The following is a 26574-nucleotide window of genomic DNA, read 5'->3' on the forward strand; positions in this document are numbered from 1 at the left end:
GACATAAGGAACAATAATCATCGACATGTCCGTTCCTCGTTTTTTTGTGTTTTAGGGCCATAAAATTGGAATTCCGCTCGATTTCCAATTTTTCGTGTGCTGTAACCCATGCCATCTACATGGGTTTGGGCGTCTGGGCTTGGATCGTCTAAAGATTTGTCGGCCCATCAATGACGACCTAAGGAATAATAGTCATTGCTTCGCCATGACCGTTCCTTGATTTTTGGCGTTTTAGGGCCATAAAGATGGAATTTCGCCTGATTTTTAAGTTTTTGTGTGCTATGACCCACACCATTTACATATCGTCTAAAATTTCACCGGCCCATCAAAAACGATCTAAGAAACAATACTCATTGTTTCACCATGATCGTTCCTCGTTTTTTGATGTTTTAGGGCCATAAAACTAGAATTTCATCAGATTCCTAGATTTTCGTGTGCCCCACGCCAACTGCATGGTTTTGGGCAACCAGACCTGGATCGCCTAAAATTTTGTCGGCGCATAAAAACGACCTAAGGAATAATAATCATCGCTGCACCATGATCATTCCTCATTTTTTAGCGTTTTGGACTATAAAACTGGAACTCCGTCTGATTCTCAGATATTCGTATGTTATAGCCCACACCATTTACATGGTCCGGGCGACCGGACCCGCATTGCCTAAATTTTGCCGGCCCATCAAAAACGACCTAAGGAAAATAGTCATCGCTTCGCTATAAATGTTCCTTATTTTTTTGTGTTTTAGGACCATAAAACTAGAATTCCGCCCAATTCTCAAATTTTCGTGTGTGATAGCCCACACTATCTATATGGATCTGGGTGACCGGACGCGAACACTTAAAATCTTGCCGACCTATCAAAAATGACCTAAGGAATAATAGTCATCGCCTCGCCATGACCGTTCCTCATTTTTGGCATTTTAGGGCCATAAAATTGGAATTCCGCCCGATATTTCGTATGTTATAGCCCACAACATCTGCATGGGTTCGGGAGACTGGACCTGGATCGCCTAAAATTTTGTCGGCCCATCAAAAACGAAATAAGGAATAATAGTCATTGTTTTGTCATGACCGTTTCTCGTTTTTTGGCATTTTAGGGCCATAAAACTGGAATTCTGTGTGATTCTCAGATTTTCGTGTGTGATAGCCTACTTCATCTGTATGGGTCCGGGCGACGGGACCCGCATCACCTAAAATTTTGCAGGGCCATAAAAAATGACCTAAGAAATAATAGTTATCGCCTCGGCATGACCGTTTCTCATTTTTTGTCATTTTAGGCTATAAAAAATGATTTCAGACAATTCTCATATTTTCAGCCTATGCCATTCGTATGAATTCGGGCGACCGACCCTGAATCTCTAACATTTCGTACAGCCTATAAAAAATGACCTAATGAACAATAGTCATTGCTTCGCCATGACCGTTCCTCATTTTTGGTATTTTAGGGCCATAAAATAGGAATTTAGAATGATTCTCATATTTTCGTATGTTATAGTCCACGCCATCTGCATGAATTCGAGCGATTGGCCTCGAATCTTCTAAAATTTTGCGGGCCCATAAAAATGACCTAATGAACAATAATAATCTCTTCGCCATGATCGTTCCCCGTTTTTGTATTTTTGGTCCATAAAATAGGAATTAGGATGATTCATAGATTTTTGTGTGTTATAGTCCACGCCATCTGCATGAATTCGGACGACCGACCTCGAATCTCCTAAAATTTTGCAGGCACATCAAACATGACCTAATGAACAATAGTCTTCGCTTCTCCTTGACGTTTTTTGTTTTTTTTGGCGTTTTAGGACCATAAAATAGGAATTCAGAACAATTTTCAAATTTTTGTGTGCTATAGTCCACACCATCTACATGAATTCGGGTGACCGACCACGAATATCCTAATATTTTTTGGGTCCATCAAAAGCGACCTAATGAACAATAGTCTTTGCTTAGTCATGACCGTTCCTCGTTTTTTGGCGTTTTAGGGCCATAAACAAGAATTTAGGACAATTTCCAAATTTTTGTATGTTATGCGACTGTCCCGAGTAGCCTACATTTTTTTGAGCCCATCAGAAACGACCTAATGAATAATAGTCATTGCTTATCCATGATCGTTCCTCGTTTACTAGGAGATTCAAAATAAAAATGAAAAGTCATCACGTGAAAAAGTTATGGGGATTCAACATGTAATATATATACAAAGAAACATAATTAACCTTATATGCACATTATCATTTTTTTTGCCAGGGGGTTGACTGAATCACATTCCGCCCAACTAACTCCACCCCTGGTCCCAGCCTGAACAACGACTTGTCTTAAGACACTGATCTAAAAGTTAGTGCTCCTATATATGATAAATATCATCATCAATGCTAGAACAATAAATGAAAATGAAAGTAATAAATAAGAGTAATTATGACAATTATGCTAAGCTCATAAATTATATTAGTTGTACATAAATTTCAAAAAATCCTCAAAAGTGTTACTGATAGTGTTGCATCTACTATTTCTTTGTGACAATGACATGATATGAGTATACACATTTCAAGTTTCAATTACATTATAGAACTTTCAAGCAGAATACAGTGAGTCCACCTGCACCAAATGTCTAATCCAACAAACATATGGTCCCTTTGCTTTAGTGCTACAACACTAAGTTACCAATACCAAATATTGACATGAAATCCCACTTTGCTTGTATCCAAGAACCTTCATTGTCAAAGAATACGTGTAAAGAATCAACATTTCAAACAGGCAACCAAGGATAAAGATTCTTTCAGCCTTGACCAAAGGTATCAGATCCGACCCTGAGAATAGTCCCCTTTGATAGGGAGAGCTAAAACTCCCCATAATGGGGGTTTCTACAATGCGATCCCGATTAGCCGGACCTCAACGGGAGAGCTAATACTCCCCCGTACTGGGCTTTTTAAATGCGAATCTCGATTACCCAGTGGGTCTGTTTCATCTTTTTAGGTTTATGCTCTACTCCGGATAAAGATCCACCCGATTTGGATTTGAGTTCCGCACGTCGGATGGGTGAACCCAAAACAAAACAAAACACTTCACACAGACTTCAAATGCTTATCACATGCTACTGATACTGTCAACTTTATAGAGTTCCAGAGGCAAAAGACTTCCAAAACATAAGCTTAAACATTTAGAAATATAACTAAAGACTGTTTGAAACAATCATTTAATTGTTTTTAGGTAAAAAAAAATTCACCATTGTACTGCGTTTGCCTACTTTCCAAGGATTGATTTGATCCACCAAATTCCTTTAGTGTCTTTGGGGGCATCATCATTTTCTGGTGGGGGATTAGTGTGTGGCGTCTTGTGGAGCTTGCTCACATCATAGCCTTCTTCTTTAGCCTTCTCAACAAACTGGTTGTATATCTCATCATCAAGAGAATTTTGCCTACATAATACCTGCCAACAAACCGCCGCCAGATACATTTCGTTAAGCCAGAAAACAAGAATCCATTAAAAAGATATGCACATTTCATAACCTAACAAACAGAGGGTTTGAAATACACGAACGTTCTATACAACAACAATAACAGACCCAGTGAAGACCCCACTTGGCCCACAAGTCGCAGACGTTACCCCCTACCTCGAGAGGGTAGAGAAGCTGTTTCCAATGGACCCTCGGCTTAGGAAAGATGAAAACTACAAGAATGTTCTATGTGTAACTAAATATACTACTCGCTTTTATACTTATGGAACAAAAGTTTAGGAATTGGATATGAGAGAATGATGCCTAATGTTCTCTTAGTATACGATATTCGTTTCAATACGAAGAGAGAAAGTCAAGACAAGAATTAGTATATAAAATAGAGTCCGCCCTATGCTTTTCTAGTCAGAGCGAGGTAGTCGGATGTAGCTGGTTTTCTGCGAAATAGATCAGTAGAGCATATAATGTCGATGGCACGTCCAAGATCTTAGGAAAGGGGAAGCTCAAATGAGATCAAATGGGATCAGCATGCTGAACGGAAAGATCATTCGCCAAATTTTAACTGCAAAATTGAGATGCCGCAAATTATAATCCAAGTTCTATACCTTTATTGTTTCATGCAACTAAGGTATCAGACTTGGAAGAACTAAAGGTATCACAGACTTGATATAACTCTTCAAGAAAATTACAACTGCAAGCAGATCAACACAACTATGAAAAGAGAAACCAAAATGTTCATAGACTCAGTCATCGGATGCTAGTTTCAATGATCGTCAAATAACAAATGAAATACTACTACTAAGCTATGTTGCTCGGACTCTTCAAAAATATCGTTGGTGTGTGGCGGATCCTCCAAAAGTAGTGTATTTTTGTAGGATCCGACGTGGGTACGACATCATTTTGGAGAGTTCGCGCAACATAGCTACTAATTCTTGAGAAATTTAACCTTCTCAAGTAATAGACCTAGAGCACTACTTCTTTAGCAATTTGTTCATCTCACTATGCATTCACTATTGCATAGATCATACAAATATCTATAAGGAAGGATTTTCTCCTGTCCTTTTTTTCTTCTGGTGAGGGGTGGGAGAGAGGGAGGGAAGGTTAAATTTCGAAGGATTTTCTCGGCTTTGCTTCAACCTCTGAATTTCAAAGAAGATACGTGTATCTAAGCAAAATGTGACAATTTCTGTTAATTTCTACTGATACAAACAGATAACAAATGATCAATCTTCTTTGTTTTAGGAGAAGGCCAGATGGTTGAAGTCAAATGCATTCACCCAAATTTCTATTTCAACCTCTGAGATTCTATCCTTATCATCCTATACAAAGAGAGAGATATATATACTATCACTTTTTCATACATTTACCAGGATTTTGAAACTGAAGGAAAAACAACACAAAACAAGACTCACTTTCTGAATCACACAAACAATTCAGTATTCAAAACTCAAAACAATTTGTACATCAAATGGCAAAGATAATAACTTTGAATATCAAAGGTTAATAGGACTAAACAATAAAAGTATTGTAAAAGTTTTCCACATTTTTTACCGGCATATCAATCTCTACAAGTCTAAAAACTCCTACAAAATATCGGACCTATAATAAACATATTAACGTGACTAAAACTTAACTAATTGTTATTACCGATATAGATTTTTCTCTTCGCTTGTACCCTATTTTCCGCTAGGTCTGCATAAATTCCAACAGATTATAGATCTCTTAAGACAATTTTTTCCACGTGATTTTAAGTCAACTACGCCCCCTTTTAACATAATATCAATCTACATAGTAAAATTTCATCCAATTTTCATATCAATTCAAATGACAATTGACAAAGACAATAACTTTGAATATTAAATCCTTGATGTTCATGTTTGGTGCAGCTTGCCAACACCTTGACTATTCCACCGGTTACCTGCTACCTCCCACCAAGATAACTTTACCCATCAAGGATTAGGCATATTTAAGTCGATCTATTTCACATCTAGTTAATAAAAACTCAACCAATTTTCATATCAAATGACAAAGACAATAACTTTGAATAATAAATCCTCGTTGTTCAAGTTCGGAGCGCCTTGCGAGCACCTCGACTATTCCACCAGTTACCTGCTACCTCCCACCAGCACAGGAGTCGGGCAACTCCGCCCATCAAGGCTTAGACAAATTTAAGTCTATTTCACATCTACTTAATAAAAATTAACCAATTTTTATATCAAAGAGAAAACACAAAAACTTTAAATATTAAAGGTTGATAGTGCACTTACCCAAAGATAATTCCTACTAGGCTGACCAATCAAAGCATACTGATAATTCTCATCAATATGAAGAACCCAATAATCTCCAGTAACAGGAATAATAGGCAAGAAAGGTGGAACATAAAACTTGACTTTTAATTTAGCCTCATCACTTTTAGGATCAGCTTTATAAGCAGTGCCTTCAATATAACCTCTTTTACCATCACACCATGTCTCATTTAACACATGCACTGTACCATCTGGATTCAGAGTGTACGTAGCCCTTGTGTTTACACCATTTTTGGGCTGAAATCTTGATGGGAATGAAGCAATTTCATACCATCTTCCCATATACTTTTCTACATCAAGTTTTTTCACTACTTCCATTACTTTTGTTGCCATTTTTTAACAAATGGGGTTTTCAAGATTTTGGGGTTGGAGAAAGAAAAACGGGTTTGGGATCTTTCTGTAGCGAGGATTTTGATTTGCTTTAGGAATTGGTTAGGGTCTTTGAATTGGTATAAAGGAGAAGGGTGAAATTCTTATTATGGGACAGACGTGGATATTTAAGGACCTTACATTTTAAGTTAAAAATATATACTTATCTAGCAGATTTTTGTCAGTAGGTTCGGACCTCCGCTTAGTTTTACCCAAACTTCGTCCTGGTCATGGATAGATCACCCAGGTTCGGGTCCATAAGCAGTGACAATTATCCTATGAAGATTCGTTTTCGCTACGGCTCCGATGGGTTCCCTTAACCAAGCCACTGCCTATGAGTCGCCGACTCATTCTTCAACAGGCACGCGGTCAGAGTTTAAGATTTACAACAATGTAAAAGATATTTACTATATCATTCCACCTCTAATGATTTACGTTATATGTAAAATAATTAATTTAGAAATTATTTTATATTATTCAATAAATTTTAATAGTATGTTGCGTATAATATACGTTAAATTGTCGATTAATATTTTAAGATGTTTAGCTGTAATTACCGTCTAATTCATGCATATCTTGATTATTCATTTTCTTTTAAGAACATTGCTCGTTCATTCAGTTGCTCGTAAACTCGCAGCTATCGCCCACCACTGATACTGAATAACTTTGTCCATAAACTTAGACTGATAAATTACTCCACTTATTCTTTTGGCTTATGTTGCAATTTGAAATATGATCTCCCAAAATCTTTATTACAATTGTATTGACTAATAGTCCACACCTGTGAGGATATGAACGAGAAGTATAAGAAGAGCCTCGAATCACGAAATGAAAATATTTCTTCAAGTTAATTTTTAATTTAAAATTTGTCTTAATAATATAGACTCAGTTAAAGTGAAACAAATTTAAATAACCTATCAGACCATAACAAGATTGAAATTGAGCTGTAGTTGATTCATTGAGTTAATTTCTTCTATAGTATTACGTATAGTGGCGAAGCCGGGATTTGAAGCTGACGGGTTCGTAATTTTATTCTTTCTAATTTACTGGGTTCTAAATAAATAATTTATGTATATTCAATGAAATTTCCAGGGCAAATATAGAGTTTGGACCAAAGCTACTGGGTTCGGCTGAACCCGTACGAAGCTCTAGCTCCGCCCCTGATTACGTAAGTTACATACTATTAAAGGAAAATGGTACTTGTTTGAATATGCTACATTTGCTACAAAATCTGCTGTTATTGAAATAAACCAAAAATAGTAATATTAATACTAATACAGTTTTATTAGTGACCTACAATGTAAAAAACTCTATTTTTTAGATGGCCTCTACCATTAGCTTTGAGCAAATTATTTTACCAAATTAGTTTTCACAAAATGCTTTTTGATTGATAGTCATTTTAACATTCAGAGTAACATCAGCAAAATTATTCCTAGCTCCAAAATCTTTCTGATGAAACATGTATAGCTTAATTTCAAATATTTCTAATCTAAAATTATTTCCAGAAAAACTAGACCCAAAAAAAGTAAAAAAAAAAAACAAGTTGAAGATGAGGCTCGGATTTTCGCCTACTTAATTTATTTATTTTTTTCCTTAAAAAAAAAAAAGAAGGAAAATTGACACTGCCATGGTTGCCATCATTGGTTGCGCCTTATAAGAAATACCTTCTGATAGGAGGAAAGATCATTGTTAAACACAACAGATAACCATTTAACTTCAGCAATCAAATATATAGGCTAGCACAAAACGAACTTAGATTTGTACTATGAAATCATGAGAACTAATAGAGTTTTGAGCTTCAAAAAATTTTCATACAATTTATCAGTCGACGCAGATGCAAATGCAAATAAAATTTGCTGTATAATACACTCCTATTACAACTAATTCAAATGACATGATTGATTTGATGATCATCACCCAGTGGATATGTCAACAGATATATCATTCATGTTAATCAACACTATGTCTCCTGGAAACAGCCTCTCTGCCCTTCGGGGTAGGGGTAAGGTCTGCGTACATATTACCCTCCCCAGACCTCACTTGTGGGATTATACTGGGTCGTTGTTGTTGTTGTTGTTAATCAACACTATTGGGTGATTAAAAGAAAGATCATGGTGCAATTGATAGCAAATAAGATTCAAAAAGAAAGCAATAGCTCTGAACTTCAGTAGCTAAGAATCAGAGAATTGCATCTTCGAGGCCTCATGCAAGTAGTCAAGCTGAGGCAAATGCGACATGACGTGCGACTCCCATCAGGATGCAGTATAAGCTGGTTTTCCTTCTGGATGCCTATAAACTGCCATTCCATCTATAATTGAATTAGTTGGTATTCAAGAGTACTGATTAATGATATCAATAGCTGCACAAATTTACTCTGTAACATGCTTTGCGATAGCAGTTCAATTATAGAATACGTGAACCAAAATTTCAGCACAACATAGACGTATTAATCATAAAGTAGTACTGCAATATTATTCAGTTTGAAGATATTCCAAGATGTAGTTCAAAAAGTTTTGGCCAAATTGACCTTAAATAAAAACACAAGCAAATTGGAGAAGGTAAAATTTATTACCAAATTGGAGAAGGTAAAATTTATTACCTTTTCATGCGGGCAGATCCAATTACCATCAACCCAATCAAGACCGAATTTTAAGTCCGAAGGAGAAAACTCAAGATCCTCATTCAGATCAATGAAAGCCACTAGAACTGGCAATAAAACAAATGCTTGTACTCAACGCAGAAACTCCATTTCCCTTTAGGATTTAGAGTTGGAAGCCGGAGCTGTTGATTTCCGTGGTTCCACAATGAAGGTAATCTAAATCTATTTCCAGAAAGACTAGTAAAAAAATTGTAAATAAACTACATTAAGAATGAGGCTCAGATTTTCGCCTATTTAATCAAAAAAAGAAAAGGAAAAAAGAACAGAGCTAACACTGCCATGGCTGCACAATCTACGGTTGCCTTATAAGAAAGACCTTCCGATTGGACTCACCAAGCCAGGCCAAGAATCAACTCTAATCTTCTTCACTTTTCATTTTCAATTGTATATAATCTTCACTGCCTCTGAAACTTCAAGTATTCAAGATTGAAACAAAGGCATGAAAGTTTGAATATAGCGTAGATAACTGCAGCAACAACTAGCTTCAATATCAAACTGGTTAAAGACAGTATGAATCCTTAATATTCACTTCCTTTCTCTTTCGACTTGTTTCATATCTTTTGAAATGAGGATTCTTCCTGATATTATGCAGAAGAAAGAACATGAACGTACAAAGAATGAAAGAAAAAAGCTCAGATTTGCATAAAGATCTATCAGAAAAAAGGGCTAATCCACCATGGCTGAAAAAGGCAGATGCCTTTCTGAGAGAGCACATAAAGAACCAACCTCAGAAATTCCCATGCCTTTGCTCAGCCAATCTGGTCTTAAAGCTTCCTGGAGAATATCATCACAGCCTCATTCACAAAGTTTAGGGTTTAGGATTCTGAGTTTTCCCGGACAAGTTTAGCGGGGCAAAATATGTATTTTCTCTTGAAGGACTGTTAAACTTTCTCTTTATAACAAAACTACAGGAAAATTCATTAGCTAAATTGAACTTCAGAGAAACAGAGTACCCACCCTTAAAAAATCTCAACCTTCCTCCGAGTTCCATAAAAATCCTCGTTCTTTGAACACAAAAAGATATTTGGGAGGCTCAGATTGACCTTTTCTCAGACATAAGCTAAACCCCGCCGTGGCTGCCAGCTTAACAAGCCTTTGCAAGACACAGAAACAAAAAATAGCTTCAATATCCACAAGACCACCAAAGAGATGCCCCCCCAAGATATAGCAAAGCTCAGCTCAACCATCTGATGAGTAAAGAATGAAAATCTTCACTGCCTAAGTGAACTTATTTTGCTAAAGAGTGGTTTGAAATTGGGAAATTTTGAGTGGATCATTGGCTGCTAAGAATGACAGAGGGGCAACCACTCACAAAACTCTCCGCAACTCTCTCAATCCAGCAGCCTCAGACATAAATTAATGAAACTTTTGCCATTTTTGTTTCATCTTTTGCTTCATCTATTTGCTGAAACAGTTTCCTCCATGTCAAATACAGCCAGAGTCAAATATAAGGGACAATTGAGGCTCAGATCTTATTCATGTTCACGCAAAGAAAGTCCAGCCACGCCATGGCTGCAATACCCCCAGTTGCATGTAAGAAAATACATGCATCTGGGTCATTGCCCAGCCAAGCTACATGCCGGTTACTCTCGATGCCCAATTACTAGCTCAGAAGGATAGATTGAAAGATCATCACTGCCTCGATAAGGGACCATTTTGGACATTTTCTCATGATATGTAAATATATATATATATGTATATACACATATATGTATGTATGTATATGTATATACACATATATGTATGTATGTATATGTATATATGTATGTATGTATGTATATGTATATATATATACACATATATGTATATAGGTATGTAGTATACAGACAATATACATGAGCATCATGTACATAAGAGGCTCAGATTTCAATTGAATCAGGTAGTGGGTTTAATCAGAAACCGCCATTGCTGCAACCTTCCCACGTTACCCCGCCAAGATATGGCTGTTATCATCTCAACGCCTAACCCAAATTGCTCAAAAAAGAAAACGGCATTACAATCACAGCATAAATTCTCCCTGTCCTTACATTGATCTCTTGCTGTTTGGTTCATAAAACAGCCCAAGGTTGTATTATCAATATGCGCCGAATATCGGACCAGACAATCAATATCATCACTGCCTCTTTCCAAAAACGGGAACTTTTCAATAAGAGCCTGTTTGGAGAATTTCAAAAAAAACAAGTGGAAATTTCAGATCTGTGGATGTTTTGGACCAAAAACATTTGGTCTAAGCTAGCTCAGAAATATCAGAACATTGAATAGTACTACTGTTATCAGCATCACATTTGCAGAGGGTTGTTGGTTTGGTTGATGGAGAAATCATAGGCCAAACCAGGGGGCAACCACCCTCCAAGGAATTCCCTTTTCTCCCTGTTGGCCTCGTTCTTCATACTGGGCTGAGCCTCATTAATCTGTAGACTGTAAGATGCTATCACTTTTCGTCTTTCTTCAAATAGGAGTCCTAAAACCGTTATATGTGCACTTCGCCGACGTACATACTCTAAAAGGACTGTTGGTTAGAGCAAAGGAGAAATCATTGGCATATCGGAGATGGTCAACCACCCTTAGACATCCTCATTTTTCTCTGTTGCCTCATTTTTTTTTGAGCTAAACTGAAATGGTTTCCCATTTGGTTCAAATCCTGCAAATTCCACAATGACTCATCGCAGTTCAGGCTCAGATATGTGTAAAATGGGGGCAAAGAGAAGATGACAACGCCATGGCTGCAAAACCAGTTGCCTGATCCGGGTTTGCCCCGCCAAGATACAAGTCTGTTTTTCTCCATGCCCCAAATTTCAGCCCAGATTAGCAAATATATCAAAACTGCCTCTCTGGAAAGACAGAAACTTTTCCATAGCAATTTGGACAGTTTCAAGGCACATAAATTGGAACAGAGGGAGTACTACTACTGCTGCTATCAGCATTGCATCAATGGCACAGATATTTGCCTTCTTTTATGGGAAAATTTCACAAATATACCAACAACAACAACAAACCCAGTGGAATCCCACAAGTGGAGTTTGGGGAGGGTAGTGTGTACACACACCTTACCCCTACCAGGTGGCGGTAGAGAGGCTGTTTTCGATAGACCCTCGACTCAAAGCAACAACAACAAAAACAACAAGGGTATTGAGGCTCAGATACTGCATTTCAGAAATTTGAGGCTCAGATACTGCATTTTGCACGGACAAAGTGAACGCAACTACGCCATGGCTGCAAAATACCAGTTGCATGCACAACAAGGGAATTGCCAGGCCAAGATACGGATTGTCCACCATGTCCAATTTGTTTAGCCCAGAAAGTGAAAGAATATTATCATCACTGCCTCTTTTGTAAAATTATTCCGAAGGAGGAAAAAGAAACACACATACACAGAGGTCCATGGCTTAAGCTGTACACTGAAAAAGCATATGATGTTTCTCTGCATTTCATGAACAGGGCCTGTTGGTTTGGTAGCTACAGAAAATCATTGTCATAACAGAGAAGGGCAACCACCCTTAACAGAAAATCCCTTCACTCTGTTAGTCTCATTTCTCTTTCCGGGCCAACTTTTTTTTAGGAAAATTCTCGGCTCTCACCTGATTCTGAACTTTCTTCTTCTCAGAGTTGTACATCAGTAACCAAATACTGATGTTTTCCATCATACCAAAGACGCCCTTTTAAAATAACAATACAATACACTGGGTAACAACCATCCAAACAAGCTATAAGAGTAAAATGGAGGCTCAGATCTGTTGATAAGACAAGAGAATGAAGACATCGCCATGACTGCAAACACCGGTTGCATGACACAAAGATCACTTGTCATCCGGTTTGCCCAGCCAAGATACGAGTCCCTTTACTTCTCTTGACCAATTGATTAGCTCATGAAAGAAGAGAAGACAGTATCATCACAGCCTCAAAATTCTCGCTTTTGCTTAAAAAGCTATGTAATTTCACAAATATACCAACTGGGAAAAGAAAAAAAAGGAAGAGGGTTGTTGGTTTGGTTGGTGGGGAAATCATAGGCCAGCCAGAGAGGGCAACCACCCTCGAAGAAATCCATTTTCTCTCTGTTGGACTCATTCTTCCTTCCGGGCCAATTCTCACTGCTGTGCAAAAGACTCCCAGAAAGAAGCAATCATCATAGCCCACTTCAGGTGATCTGTGAGGGAGATTTGCACATATATGATCATTATTAAACACCTGCTCTCAAAAGGGACATAAGGTGAAATTTTCTGGATCTATGAAGATCAGCATCAGTCGTGGATTTCAAATACAAACCCATAAAAGTGGATATTTGTGTAAATCAGCAGAAGCAGAGAAAAGAAGAGCAAAGCCCTTTTTAGAGAAGTAAATACTCAAGGGGTGTCGTTGGAATGGTTTATCATATTCCTTTTCTTGTTCTTTTTTTCTCAAAGGGCTGTTGGTTTTATGAATGGAGAAATCACGGGACATAGCAAAGAGGGGCAAACACCTTTGTGCTGATTTGCCTTAAGAACGCAGCCACACAAGAGCAGAGTAGTCGCAGATAGATAGAGAGACAGAAGAGACATACAATACATGTATATATATACACACACACATCATAGATATGCAAAAAGGGCTGTTGATTATAGCCACAAAAAAGAAATCATAGGCATGCTGGAGATGGTCAACCACCCTGAAAAAATCCAATTTTTTCTCCGATTGCCTCATTTATTAGCTAAAATTTTGACGGAGAACTGTATCTGAAATGGGATGTTCATGAAAAAATGAAGAACCCAATTTGGTTTTTCAGTTCCAGAGAACGGCCGTCCAATTCAAGATCATCAAATGGTTGCCCTAAAAGTTTTAGGGCCCAGATTTTGCTTTTCTATGAACAAGCAAAGAGACAGCAACACACGTCATGGCTGCAGATACCGGTGTGCAAATGATGCCATACCAGGTCGCCCTGCCAAGATACCAGTCAGATTTTCTCAGCACAGTAAAGTGGGGGAAGTGCACAGATAGCCGTTTTCAGGACCCCTATTTAAAGACTGGAAATTGAGGCTCAGATATGTGTAAAATGGGGGAAAGAGAAGACGACAACGCCATGGCTGCAAAATGAACCAGTAGCATGATCCGAGTTTGCCCCGCCAAGATTCGGGTTTTCTCCATTTCTCGAATAATAACCAGCTTAGCAATCTCATCACTGCCTCTTCGGAAAGATGAAAACTTTGGCATAGCAATTTGTGGACAGTTTCAGGACACATAAATGAACGGAGAGAATACTATTGCTATCAGCATCACATCAATGGCAACTGATATTTTCCTTCTCTTTTGGTCAACTAAACCGAACCATGAACACCCCTAAATATACCAATTGGAAAAAAAAAAAAAAAAAGAAGAGGGTTGTTGGTTTGGTTTATGCAGAAATCATAGGCCAAACAGAGAGCGCAACCACCCTCCAAGAAATCCTTTTCTCTCTGTTGGCCTCATTCTTCTTTCTGGGCTAACTCTCATCTCATTTTGCTCATTAGAGATGATTTGGATGAAAGATTTTGAGGCTCAGATCTGTGATTTAACTCGGGCACTGAGATATTTGACACTGCCATGGCTGCAAACCTTATAATATGGATTGCCCCACCAAGATACGGGCCTGAAACAACAATGCCCGATGCCATTTGCTTAGTAAAATTATCATCAAAGCCCCATTATTTTCCCTTTTCCATTTCAAGTTGTATGCTTTTGCTGTTGTTTTGCCATGGAAACGCAGCCGCAGCCTCTGAGGAACAGACTGTAACAGTTACAGAAAACAGAGGGAAAATGATCAAAATGATCCTTAAAGTTGGTTACATAAACACATGCATAAACAAAAAGAGCTCTTGGCTAGAGCTAAAAGAAAATAGAAATCACAGGCACGCCAGAGATGGTCAACCACCCTGAAAAATCCCCATTTTTCTCCAACTGCCTCATTCGTTGAGCTAAGAAATTGATAGAGAACCACATCTGAAATGGGGTGCGTTAAAGAAAAACTGAAGAACCCAAGTGGGTTTCCAGTTCCCGAAAACGACCATCCATTTAAGACCATCAAAGGTTGCCGTAGATTTTGGGACACAGATTTTTTTGTATATGAATATGCCTAGAGAAAGCGACACATGCCATGACTGCAGACACCAGTTTGCAAATGATGCCATACTGGGTTGCCCTGCCAAGATACAGGTCGGATTTTCTCAATGCTGAGAGTAGGTAGCTCAGAAAGAAGCAATCATCACAGCATATATCCGTATCCTCTTTGTGCAAATCAGTTGTGGCCTTCTAAATACAAGGCCATAAGGGTGGCTATCTGTGTAAATCAGTAGTGATCGCAGCAGAAGCAGAGGAAGTGGCTATTTGCTTGTTTCTTTTTTTACTTCAAGGGTTGTTGGTTTCATGAATGGAGAAATCATGGTCATAGCAGAGAGGGACAACCGCCCTTCACAGAAAATCCCATCTCTCTCTGATATCTCATTCTTCCTTTCTGGGCTAAACTTATAATAAGTGTTCCGCCAAACCCTCGGTGTTTTAACTTTTCTGATACCTCATTCTTATGATCCGGAGCTTGAGTTAAAATTTAGAAGCAGACATTAATGGATCTCAATGACAACCTTAATTTATACCACGATCCATAGGTCCATCACTTTTCCTTATCAAAAAAATGACAACCTTAATTTGAACAGGGTCTGGTCTATGGGCTCGTACCACTGTATCCTTGACTTCTAATGGATTCAAAGAACAAGAGTACCCATTTCGATTCCCAGAATTTGAGGCTCAGAACTGCATTTATATCAGGCAAAAAGAAGTCAACCATGCCATGGCTGCAAAATCACTGGTTGCATGCAAAAGAGAGAACCTCAAATGCCGACCATCCAGTGATTTGCCAGGCCAAGATACGGGTCAAGTTGTCCAAGTCCCTGATTCAGCTAGCCCAAAAAGTGAAACATCATCATCACTGCCTCTTCTGTACAATTGCTCAAGAGGAGGAAAAACAAACACACGTGCTATGCGCAACACTGACTGACCATGTTGCTCCTTTTAGACTCATCTCATACGAATATTACAAAACATGGTCATAAAAAGAACGAAAGGAAAGAACCACCCATTGTAGAACTAAACTCCAAACAGAAAAGAGGCTCAGATTTGCCTAAAAATCTATCAGAACAAAGAGGTAATCCACCATGGCTGCCAAAAGCTGACGCCTTTGTGAGAAGCACATAAGAAACTACCTCACAAATTCCCGCCTTTGCCTAGCCAAGAAACAAATCAGCTCAAAAATCTGATTTTCAAGCTTCCGGGAGAACATCATCGTAGCCTCATTCACAAAGTTCAGGGTTAAGGATTCAGGTTTTCCTGGACAAGTTTAGGAAGCAGAATATGTATTTTCCCTTATTGCCATAACCATGGCTATCGTCGTCGTCATCATCACCAACAACATAATTGGTATTAGCTGATGAAAGGGTTGTTAATCTTTATCTTTGTAACAAAAGTACTGGAAAATTCATCGGCTATACTGAACTTCAGAGAAAGAGACTAACCACCCTTAGAAAATCTCAATCTTTCTCGACTTCCACCACAAAAAGCCTCATTCTTTAACATGCAGATACTTGAGAAGCGTGGTGGCCCCACGACCCACAGGTCACATGATCGAAACCTCGCTTTGATATTCAGTAGCAAGTTTTGCTTGCCTCTCTACCTTTACAAAATGGGGGTAAGGTCTACATACACACTAACCCCCAAACCCCACACTTGTGGGATTTCACTTGGTTTGTTGTTATACTTGGGAGGCTCAGACTTTCCTCTTCTCAAGCACAAGCTAAACTCCGCCATGGCTGCAAGCTTAATGAGAAGCCTTTGTGAGACACGGAAACAAAAATAGCTCACATATCTCACAAGACCAACCAAAAGCTGCCACGCCAAGATATAGCAAAGCTCAACCAATTGATGAATAAAGAGTGAAAATCTTCACTGCCTAAGTGAACTTAATTTGCTAAATATTAGTTGGAAATTGGGGAACATTTGACTGATCACTGGCTGATAAGAATAACAGAGAGGGGCAACCACTCAAATAACTCACCAAAACTCTCTAAATCCAGCAGCCTCAGACTTAAACTAATGAGATTTTTGCCATTTCCGTATCGCCTTCCGCTTCAAATTCCCAAAATTATTCATGTGAAAGGTCTTATTTGTAGAAATGACACCATGGTAGCCACTTCGAGGGCTGCTTCACTGAAACAATTTCCTCCATATCAAATACACCCAAAGTAAGATATAAGTGACAACTGAGGCTCAGATCTGTATTTATGCCAGACAAAGAAAGTCCTGACACGCCATGGCTGCAAATATCCCCCGGTTGCATGCAATTTTTTACAAATCACAAGTATCAGGGTCATCGCCCTGCCAAGATACGGGTCGGGTCTCTCAATGCTCAATTAATAACTCAGGATCATCACTGCCTAGATAAGGGACCATTTTGGACATTTTCTCATGATATGTTTGCATGTGTATCTATATATGTAATATACAGACAATATAATGTGCATCATGTACTTAACGAGGCTCAGATTTCAATTTACTCGGGCATTGAGTTTATCAAAAACAGCCATTGATGCTCCCTCTCCGGGTTACCCTGCCAAGATACAGCTCTTATCATTTCAACGCGTAAATTAAATTGCTAAAAAAAAAAGGAATTATCATCATAGCCATAAATTTTCCCTCTTCTTACATTGATTTCTTGCTATTTGGTTAATAAACACAGCAATCAACAAAAGAAAAAGAAGAAGATGCAGCTGCAACAGCATAGAAAACATGTATATTTAAAAAATAACATGGGTTTTCACACGACGAGGTCTTGGGTTCAAGTCCTAAAAGTCCACAAAAACTAGTTGAAGATTGAGTCTCAGACCTGCAAAAGAATGGGGTAAAGAGAAGGCGACAATGCCATGGCTGCAAAAGAACCAGTTGCATGCGACAGAGAAGGCCTCAATCTCAAACCATCCGGGTTTACCATGCCAAGGTATGGGTCAGACTGTCTCCATGCCCCCGAATATCAGCCCAGTATTAGCAATATCATCACTGCCTCTTTTGAAAAGTTGAAACTTTTCCACAGTAAACACATCTGGACAATTCAAACAATCTTTGATAAACAAACGCTAAGATCAGAGGATGTTTGGTTTTACCTCAGAGAAATCAGAAACAGTAGTAGTTGTACTTTTGAAGAGGGTTGTTGGTTTGGTTAATGGAGAAATCATAGGCCAAGCAGAGGGGGCAACCACCCTCGGAAGAATTCCCTTTTTCTATCTATTGGCCTCATTCTTCGTTCTGGGGTGAACCTCCATTTTGTGAAGTAAAACACTCTCTGATTTATAAGAGAGAATTTAACCGAAGAGACCCCTTAAGTCTGCACTTAAGAAACTAATCCTCCCTCCTCTATGCTTCGCCTGAAAAAGCAGACATGCAGAGGCAGAGTAGTCGTAGATAGATAGACAGACAGAAAGAAAGAAACAGACATACAATACACATATATACACACAATCATACATATGCAAAATGGGCTGTTGATTAGAGCAAAAAAGAATTCACTGGCATGTTGGAGATGGTCAACCACCCTGGAAATCCCCATTTTCTCCAATGGCCTCATTTTTTAGCTAGAAATTTTAAGGAGAGCAGCATCTGAAATGGGGTGTTCAAGGAAAAACTGAAGAACCCAACAGTGTGTTCCGGTTCCAGAGAACGGCCATCCATTTAAGAGTCAAGACATCAAATGGGTGTTCTATGAACTACGCAAAGAGAAAGCGACACATGCCATGACTGCAGACACCGACTAGCAAATGATGTCAAACCGGGTTGCCCGAGATACAGGTCGGATTTTCCCAACGCTGTAAAATAGGGGAAGTGCATAAATAGCCGCTTTTAGGACCCTATCTAAAGAGCAATTGGAAGTTGAGACTCAGATCTGCTTGAAATGGGGCAAAGAGAAGGCTACAATGTCATGCAAAAGAACTGGTTGCATGTGAAAGAGAAACCCGAATCACAAGCCATCGGGATTTGCCATGCCAAGATACGGGGTGGATTTTCTCCATGCCTCAGCCTAGATTAGCAATATCATTCCTGCCTCTTCTGGAAAATGTTAACTTTTCAAGAATAGCCTGTTTGGACAACTTCAGCAGCGTGTGTTTAATAGACACAGTTTGGCACGAGTTCAGGTGGTCTATGAACCACCCTTAGTCAGGTGTCGAAATGAAAATTTCCGGCAAGTTTGAGGGGCCGTCGATGTATTCAGCCATTTCAGAAAGACTTGAGGCTCCGATAAGTAATTGATCTCAGGCAATGAGTTCTTTGACACTGCCATGGCTGCAAACCCTATAATACGGGCCGCCCCGCCAAGATACAGGCCTGAAACTACAACGCCAGGTTCCATATGATCAATAACAATCAATCATCACAGCTCCATCATTTTCCTTTTCAATGTTTCTGCTGTTGCTTTGCCATAGATTGTAGCCTGTGAGGAACATAGCATAACAATAACAGAAAACACAGAGAAAATAATCAAAATAGTCCTCAATGTATGGCGTTTGGTTAAACACACACACACATAATCAACAACAGTTGTTTTTTAGAACTAAAACACACTCCCCAACACACACATAATCAACAGTTGTTTTTCAGAACTAAATTAAACTAGAAATCATAGGCATGCCGGAGATGGTCAACCACCCTAAATGATCCCTTTTTTCCCCAATTGCCTCATTCTTTTAGCTAGAAGTTTGATGTGAATAGCAACAAGGTTTCAAGAGAAACTGAATAACCCAAATGGGTTTCACCAATCGAGAGATGCTGGGTTCGAGTCCCCAAAAGTCCAGATCTTGGTTAGAGTCCCTAGAAGTCCAGATGTACTAGTTGGAAGTTGAGGCTCAGATCTGCGTAAAATGGGGCAAAGAGAAGACGACAACACACCATGGCTGCAATAGAACTGGTTTGCCCTACCAAGATACGGGTCGGATTGTCTTCAACCCCGATTTATCAGCCCAGATTAGCAATATCATCACTGCCTCTTTGGAGAGATTGGAACTTTTCCGTAGTAGGCGTTTGGACAATTTCAAGCAATTTTTGACAAACAAATGCCAAGATTAGAGGATATATATCTGGCTTAAGCTCAGAGAGGTCAGAAAACATGTACTAGTATTTCTGAAGAGGGTTGTTGGTTTTTTATTGATGAAGAAATCATAGGCCAAACAGAGGGGGCAACCACCCTCCAAGAATTCCCTTTTCTCTCTGGTGGCATCATTCTTCTTACTGGGCTGAACTTCCATTTTTGTGTAGTAAAACACTCTATAATAAGAGAATCTAATGGAAGCCTGTAGTCAAGAAAATAACCCTCCTTTTCTATGTCTTTTTGCTGCTTTGCTTGAAAATCCTTTTCTCGTTTGGGTTTCACCAAACGAGAGATGCTGGGTTCGAGTCCCCAAAAGTCCAGATCTTGGTTAGAGTCCCGAGAAGTCCAGATGTACTAGTTGGAAGTTGAGGCTCAGATCTGCGTAAAATGGGGCAAAGAGAAGACGACAACACGCCATGGCTGCAATAGAACCGGTTTGCCCTACCAAGATACGGGTCGGATTGTCTTCAACCCCGATTTATCAGCCCAGATTAGCAATATCATCACTGCCTCTTTGGAGAGATTGGAACTTTTCCGTAGTAGGCGTTTGGACAATTTCAAGCAATTTTTGACAAACAAATGCCAAGATTAGAGGATATATATCTGGCTTAAGCTCAGAGAGGTCAGAAAACATGTACTAGTATTTCTGAAGAGGGTTGTTGGTTTTTTTATTGATGAAGAAATCATAGGCCAAACAGAGGGGGCAACCACCCTCCAAGAATTCCCTTTTCTCTCTGGTGGCATCATTCTTCTTACTGGGCTGAACTTCCATTTTTGTGTAGTAAAACACTCTATTATAAGAGAATCTAATGGAAGCCTGTAGTCAAGAAAATAACCCTCCTTTTCTATGTCTTTTTGCAGCTTTGCTTGAAAAGGCAACCATGCAGGAGCACAGTATTAACAAGTATTAACAAATAGAGAGACAGATGTATGCATACTCAGAAAGGGCTATTCCTTTGGAGCAACATAGAAATCCTTGGCATGTGGAGAAGGTCAATCACCCTGAAATCACCATATTTCTCCAATTGCCTCATTTTTTAGCTAAAAATTAGATGGAGAACTGCATCTGATAATTGGGTGTTCAAGAAAAAACTGAAGAACCCAACAATGTTTTCCGGTTCAGAGAACGACCATCCATTCAAGACCATCAAATGGTTGTCATAAAACTTTTAGGGCTCAGATTCTTCTTTTTTATGAAACTGCAAAGAGAAACGGACCACGCCATGGCTGCAGACACCGGTTTGCAGATGATGCCATACCGGGTCGCCCCGCCAAGATACGGGTCAGATTTTCTCAAAGCTAGCGAAGGTGATAGCCCAAAAAGAAAGAAGAAAATCATCATAGCCCAGTATTAAAAGTGGCTACCTTGTGTGTCATTTCTACCTTGTTCCAAAAACAAGGGGTCAAAAAATTGCTATTTGTGCAAATCAGCTGTTGTAGCAGCAGAAAAGAGCTATAAGCCAATCCAAACACCCCTATAGTCCCTTTTCTTTTCTTTTTCCTTCTTTTTTTCTCATGAAAAGGTTGTTGGTATTTTATGAATGGAGAATTCATGGATACAGCAGAGAGGGGCAACCACCCTTTACAGAAAATCCCATCTCTCTCTGATGTCTCATTCTTTTTCTCAAAGGGCCGCCACGTAACATTATCATCACATCATTAAATTCTCCCTGTTCTTACAATGATTTCTTGCTGTTTGGTTCATAAAACAGCCAAATAGCAGCACGAATAGGAGAAACAGAAGAAATTCCGTAGCAACAACAACAACAATGACAATCTGGGTATCTATAAAAGATCTATCTTTTACACACATATACCATATTTCTCTCGATATATATAACATGGTTTTAAGAATGCCAACAGGATATTCTTGGTAAAATAACTAGAAAAGAAAATAGAGGGTTATTTTTTGAAGTGCAGACTTGCGGGGTCTTTTTCCCCAATTCTTCTCCATTTCTCTCCGATGCCTCCAACTTTGAGATGATGTTAAGAAGAAAATGACATGGGTTTCCACCCCGAAGAGGTCCTGGGTTCGAGTCCTGAAACATCCTGATGGACTGCTTGGAATTTGAGGCTCAGATATGTATAAAATGGGGCAAAGAGAAGGTGATCACGCCATGGCTGCAAAGAACCGGTTGCATGTGAAGGAAGCCACAATCACAAACCAGTCGGGTTTGCCATGCCAAGATACAGGTCAGATTTTCTCCATGCCCCAAATTTCAGCATAGACTAGCAATATCATCACTGCCTCTTTCGAAAAATGGGAACTTTTCCATAGTTCTAGTAGGCCTTAGCACAAGTTCAAAAGTCCTCATCAAACAAACAGAACCTTCAGATCGGGGGATGTTTTGGACCAAAAAATTGTCTTAAGCTCAAAAGAGATAGTACCACTGCTATCAACAATATTTGCCTGATTTCTTCTTCTGAAGAGGGTTGTTGCTTTGGTAGATGGAGAATTATAGGCCACGCAGAGAGGGCAACCACCCTCCATGAAATTCCTTTAACTCCCTGTTGGTCTCATTCTTCATACTGGGCTGGAGTTCCATTTTGCTGTAGACTGCAACAACCTGTACTTTATAATTAAATGAGTAGTGGTGAGAGTTCGGAGCAAAGGACAGTAGTCAGAGAGAGAGAGAGATCGAAGCAGACACACAATACATATACACACATATACCTATGCAAAACGAGCTGTTGGTTTGAGCAAAGAAGAAATCATAGGCATGCCGGAGATGGTCAATCACCCTAAAACATTCCCCAACTTTCTCCAATTCCCTCATTCTGTTGAGCTAAAAGGAACTGAATTTTCATCTGAGGTTTTGGGTTTGAATCGAAGGGGAGCAGTGGAGCAACAGTAAAGTTGTCTCCGGGTGACCTATAGGTCACGGTTCGAGCCGTGAAATTAGCGACTCAGGGGTAGGTAGGCTGCCCACACTACACCCCTTGGGGTCCGACCCTTCCCGGGACCACCAGGCTACTGTTCTGGGTTCAAATCCTAGAAAGTCCACAGTGATTCATTGGAAGTTGAGGTTCAGAATGATAGCATCCTAGGAAGCTCAAATCTATTCAAGGACAAAGATGAAGCTTTGGAATCTCAAACAGGGCATTTAACAAGATCTCAAGCTAAAAAGTTGCAAAACAAGGTTGTGAGAATACACGGGAGAAAATATGATTGATATTATTCACCTATGTTAAACGTGATACAATGAGCCCTATATATATATATATATATATATATATATATATATATATATATATAAAACATATCTTACTCCTAATACATATGGGATTAGGGTTACATAACTATTCTAACACTACCCCTCAAGCTGGTGCATATAAATCATATGTACAGACATATGTAGTTAATACGAGGACCAGTGAGAGACTTGGTGAAAATATCTGCAAGCTGATCATTCGACTTCACAAACTTTGTAGCAATATCTCCCGAGAGTATCTTTTCTCTGACAAAGTGATAGTCAATCTCAATGTGTTTAATTCTCTCATGGAACACTGGATTTGACGCAATATGAAGAGCAGCTTGAATATCACACACAAGTCTCATCTGACTAATCTCACCAAATTTCAACTCCTTGAGTAACTGTTTGATCCAAATTAGCTCACATGTCGCCATAGCCATTGCTCGATATTCTGCTTCTGCACTAGATCAGGCAACCACATTTTGTTTCTTGCTCTTCCAAGATACCAAATTTCCTCCTACTAAGATACAATATCCAGAAGTAGAACGTCTATCAGAAGGTGATTCTGCCCAATCAACATCTAAGTATCCAACGATCTGCTCATTGTCTCGATCCTCAAACAATAAACCTTTGCCTGGAGCTGATTTTATATACCGAAGAATGCGAACAACTGCATCCCAATGACTATCACACGGAGAATCTATAAACTGACTCACAACACTCACAGGAAAGGAAATGTCAGGTTTTGTCACTGTAAGGTTTAATTTACCAACCAACCGCCTATATCTTGCAGAATCGCTAAGAGGCTCCTCCTGTCCTGGCAGAAGTTTAGAATTCGGATCCATCGGAGTGTCAACAGGTCTACAACCTGTCATTCCTGTCTCCTCAAGAATATCTAAGGCATACTTTCGTTGTGAGATCACAATACCTGAGCTAGATTGAGCAACCTCAATACCCAGAAAATACTTTAGTTTGCCCAGATCCTTAGTCTAGTCTAAAAGTGTTGAAAGAGATGTTGCTTCAATTTAGTAATACCATCCTGGTCATTGTCGGTAATAACAATGTCGTCAACATAGACCACCAGAGACTCAAAACAGAATGCCGATAGAATACAGAGTGATCAGCTTCACTTCAAATCATGCCAAATTCCTAGATAATTGTGCTGAACTTACCAAACCAGGCTCCAAAGTGACCGGCGCAAGCGACATACAAGGCCACAAGACTCCCTCTGAGCAACAAACCCAGGTGGTTGCTCCATATAAACTTCATCCTCAAGGTCATCGTGTAAAAAAGCATTCTTAATGTCCAGCTGATAGAGGGGCCAATGGCGAACAACAGCCATGGATTGAAAAAGGCGGACTGATGCTATCTTCGACACGGGAGAGAAGGTATCACTGTAATCGAGCCCAAATATCTGAGTATATCCCTTGGCAACAAGATGAGCCTTAAGACGATCAACCTTACCATCCGGACCAACCTTGACTGCATACACCCAACGACAACCAACGATTTACCTGAAGGAAGAGGGACGAGCTCCCAAGTACCACTCGTATGTAAAGCAGACATCTCGTTAATCATAGCATGTCGCCATCCTGGATGAGACAATGCTTCACCTATAGACTTAGGGATGGAAACAGAGGACAAAGAAGATAGAAAAGCATAATAGGGTGATGACAAACGATGATAACTTAAACCAACATAATGGAGATTAGGATTAAGGGTGGTCCGTATACCTTTCCGAAGTGCAATCGCTGTACTAGGAAGAGACAAGTCCGCAGTAGGAGCAGGGTCAGGTGCAGGACGTGAATCAGCTGGGCCTGATGCTGGGTGCGGACGGCGATGATATGTCAAGAGTGGTGTTCCTGTGGCTGGGAGTCTAGGAGGAGCCACACTAGACTCTCCAACGGTAGGAATGGGTAAGACTTCTGTAGCGGAAGGTGAAGGAGGAGCTATAGTAGACTCGGGTAAGACTTCTATGGCGGAAGGTGAAGGAGGAGCTATAGTAAACTCATTAAAGTCGGTATAGGTAAGACCTCAGATATATCGAGGTGGTCAGAATGGTCAGAAGAGGTAAAGAAAGGTTTAGACTCAAAAAATGTGACGTCAGAGGACATAAAGTACCTACGCAGAAAAGGAAATAACAACGATATCCCTTCTAAACACGAGAACAACCAAGGAAGACACACTTGAGAGCACGGGGAGCTAACTTATCTTTCCTATGGGCTAAGTTATGAACGAAACAAGTGCTCCCAAAAGCACGAGGGGGAACAGAGTATAAGGGTGACTGGGAAACAATACTGCATACGGAATCTGATTCTGGAGGGGAGATGAAGGCATCCGATTAACCAAATAACAAGCTGTGAGAACAGCATCGCCCCAAAAACGCAACGGAACAAGAGATTCAACGAGAAGTGCGCGAGCAGTCTCAATGATGTGCCTATTTTTTCTCTCTGCAACCCCATTTTGCTGAGGGATATAAGGACAGGAAGTCTGATGAATAATTCCTTGAGAAGTCATAAACTGCTAAAATTGAGAGGATAAATATTCTAAGGCATTATCACTGCGAAAAGTGCGAATGGAAACACCAAATTGATTTTTAATATCAGCACAAAAATTCTGAAATATAGAAAACAACTCCGAACGATCTTTCATTAAGAAAATCCAAGTACATCTTGAATGATCATCAATGAAACTAACAAAATAACGATATCCCAAGGTTGAATTGACTCTACTAGGACCCCATATATCAGAATGAACTAAAGAAAAAATAGACTCTGCATGACTCTCAATACTACGAGGAAAGGAGGCTCGGGTATGTTTCCCGAGCTGACATGACTCACATTCTAATGTAGATAAACTAGACAAACTAGGCACCATCTTCTGAAGCTTGGATAAACTTGGATGTCCTAAACGTCTGTGAATTAGGTCCGGAGGATCTGTAACTAGACATGCTTTGGAGGAATTAAGTGAATTAAGGTAGTAAAGGCCTTCTGATTCAAGTCCTGTTCCAATCGCCTGTCCCGTACTGCGGTCCTACATAATAAAAGAATCATCAATAAAATATATACCACAATGGAGGCCACGAGTCAAACGACTAACAGATGCAAGATTAAAAGGACAGTCAGGGACATAAAGAACGGAATCTAGACTGACGGAGGGTAGGGGATTCGCTTGTCCAACATCTTTTGCTTTAGTTTGAGACCCATTGGCTAAAGTAACAATGGGAAGAGACTGTGAATATGCAATATTTGACAAAAGTGACTTATTACCAGAGATATGATCAGAAGCGGCTGAGTCCACAACCCATTGTTCAAGAGTACTAGATTGGGAAACACAAGCAAAAGAATTACCAGCAACAGAAGTATCAGTCTGAGCAACGGAGGCTACTTGTGGAGATGTCTGTTTACTTGCTCGATATTGAAAGAACTCATTATACTCCCCTTCAGATAAAGAAAATCCATGTTTACCTG

At 39.5% G+C, this 26574-nt stretch overlaps 1 protein-coding gene and 1 long non-coding RNA gene across 3 annotated transcripts; both read right to left on the reverse strand.

The window, feature by feature from the left end:
* Nucleotides 1-2407: 2407 nt before the first annotated feature.
* On the reverse strand, nt 2408-6233 carry LOC104245323 (temperature-induced lipocalin-1-like). 2 transcript variants are annotated; one of them, XM_070149997.1, is made up of 3 exons: nt 5713-6233; nt 3218-3420; nt 2408-2703 (listed from the first exon to the last, which is right to left on the reverse strand). In XM_070149997.1, exons 1-2 carry the CDS (start codon nt 6082-6084, stop codon nt 3235-3237), a joined length of 558 nt encoding a protein of 185 aa, XP_070006098.1. In that variant the 5' UTR covers nt 6085-6233; the 3' UTR covers nt 2408-2703; nt 3218-3234. The 2 variants fall into 2 exon arrangements, with proteins under 2 accessions (XP_070006098.1, XP_009799221.1); XM_009800919.2 differs by having other exon boundaries at nt 2408-3420; nt 5713-6232.
* Nucleotides 6234-7994: 1761 nt separating this feature from the next.
* On the reverse strand, nt 7995-23067 carry LOC104245325 (uncharacterized). The gene is made up of 4 exons (XR_715698.2): nt 22585-23067; nt 17661-22477; nt 8720-17384; nt 7995-8428 (listed from the first exon to the last, which is right to left on the reverse strand). It is a non-coding gene; the product is annotated as an uncharacterized lncRNA (long non-coding RNA).
* Nucleotides 23068-26574: the final 3507 nt, after the last annotated feature.

This window comes from Nicotiana sylvestris, chromosome 6 (assembly GCF_000393655.2).
Source record: "Nicotiana sylvestris chromosome 6, ASM39365v2, whole genome shotgun sequence".
In the NCBI taxonomy this organism is placed as follows: domain Eukaryota; kingdom Viridiplantae; phylum Streptophyta; class Magnoliopsida; order Solanales; family Solanaceae; genus Nicotiana; species Nicotiana sylvestris.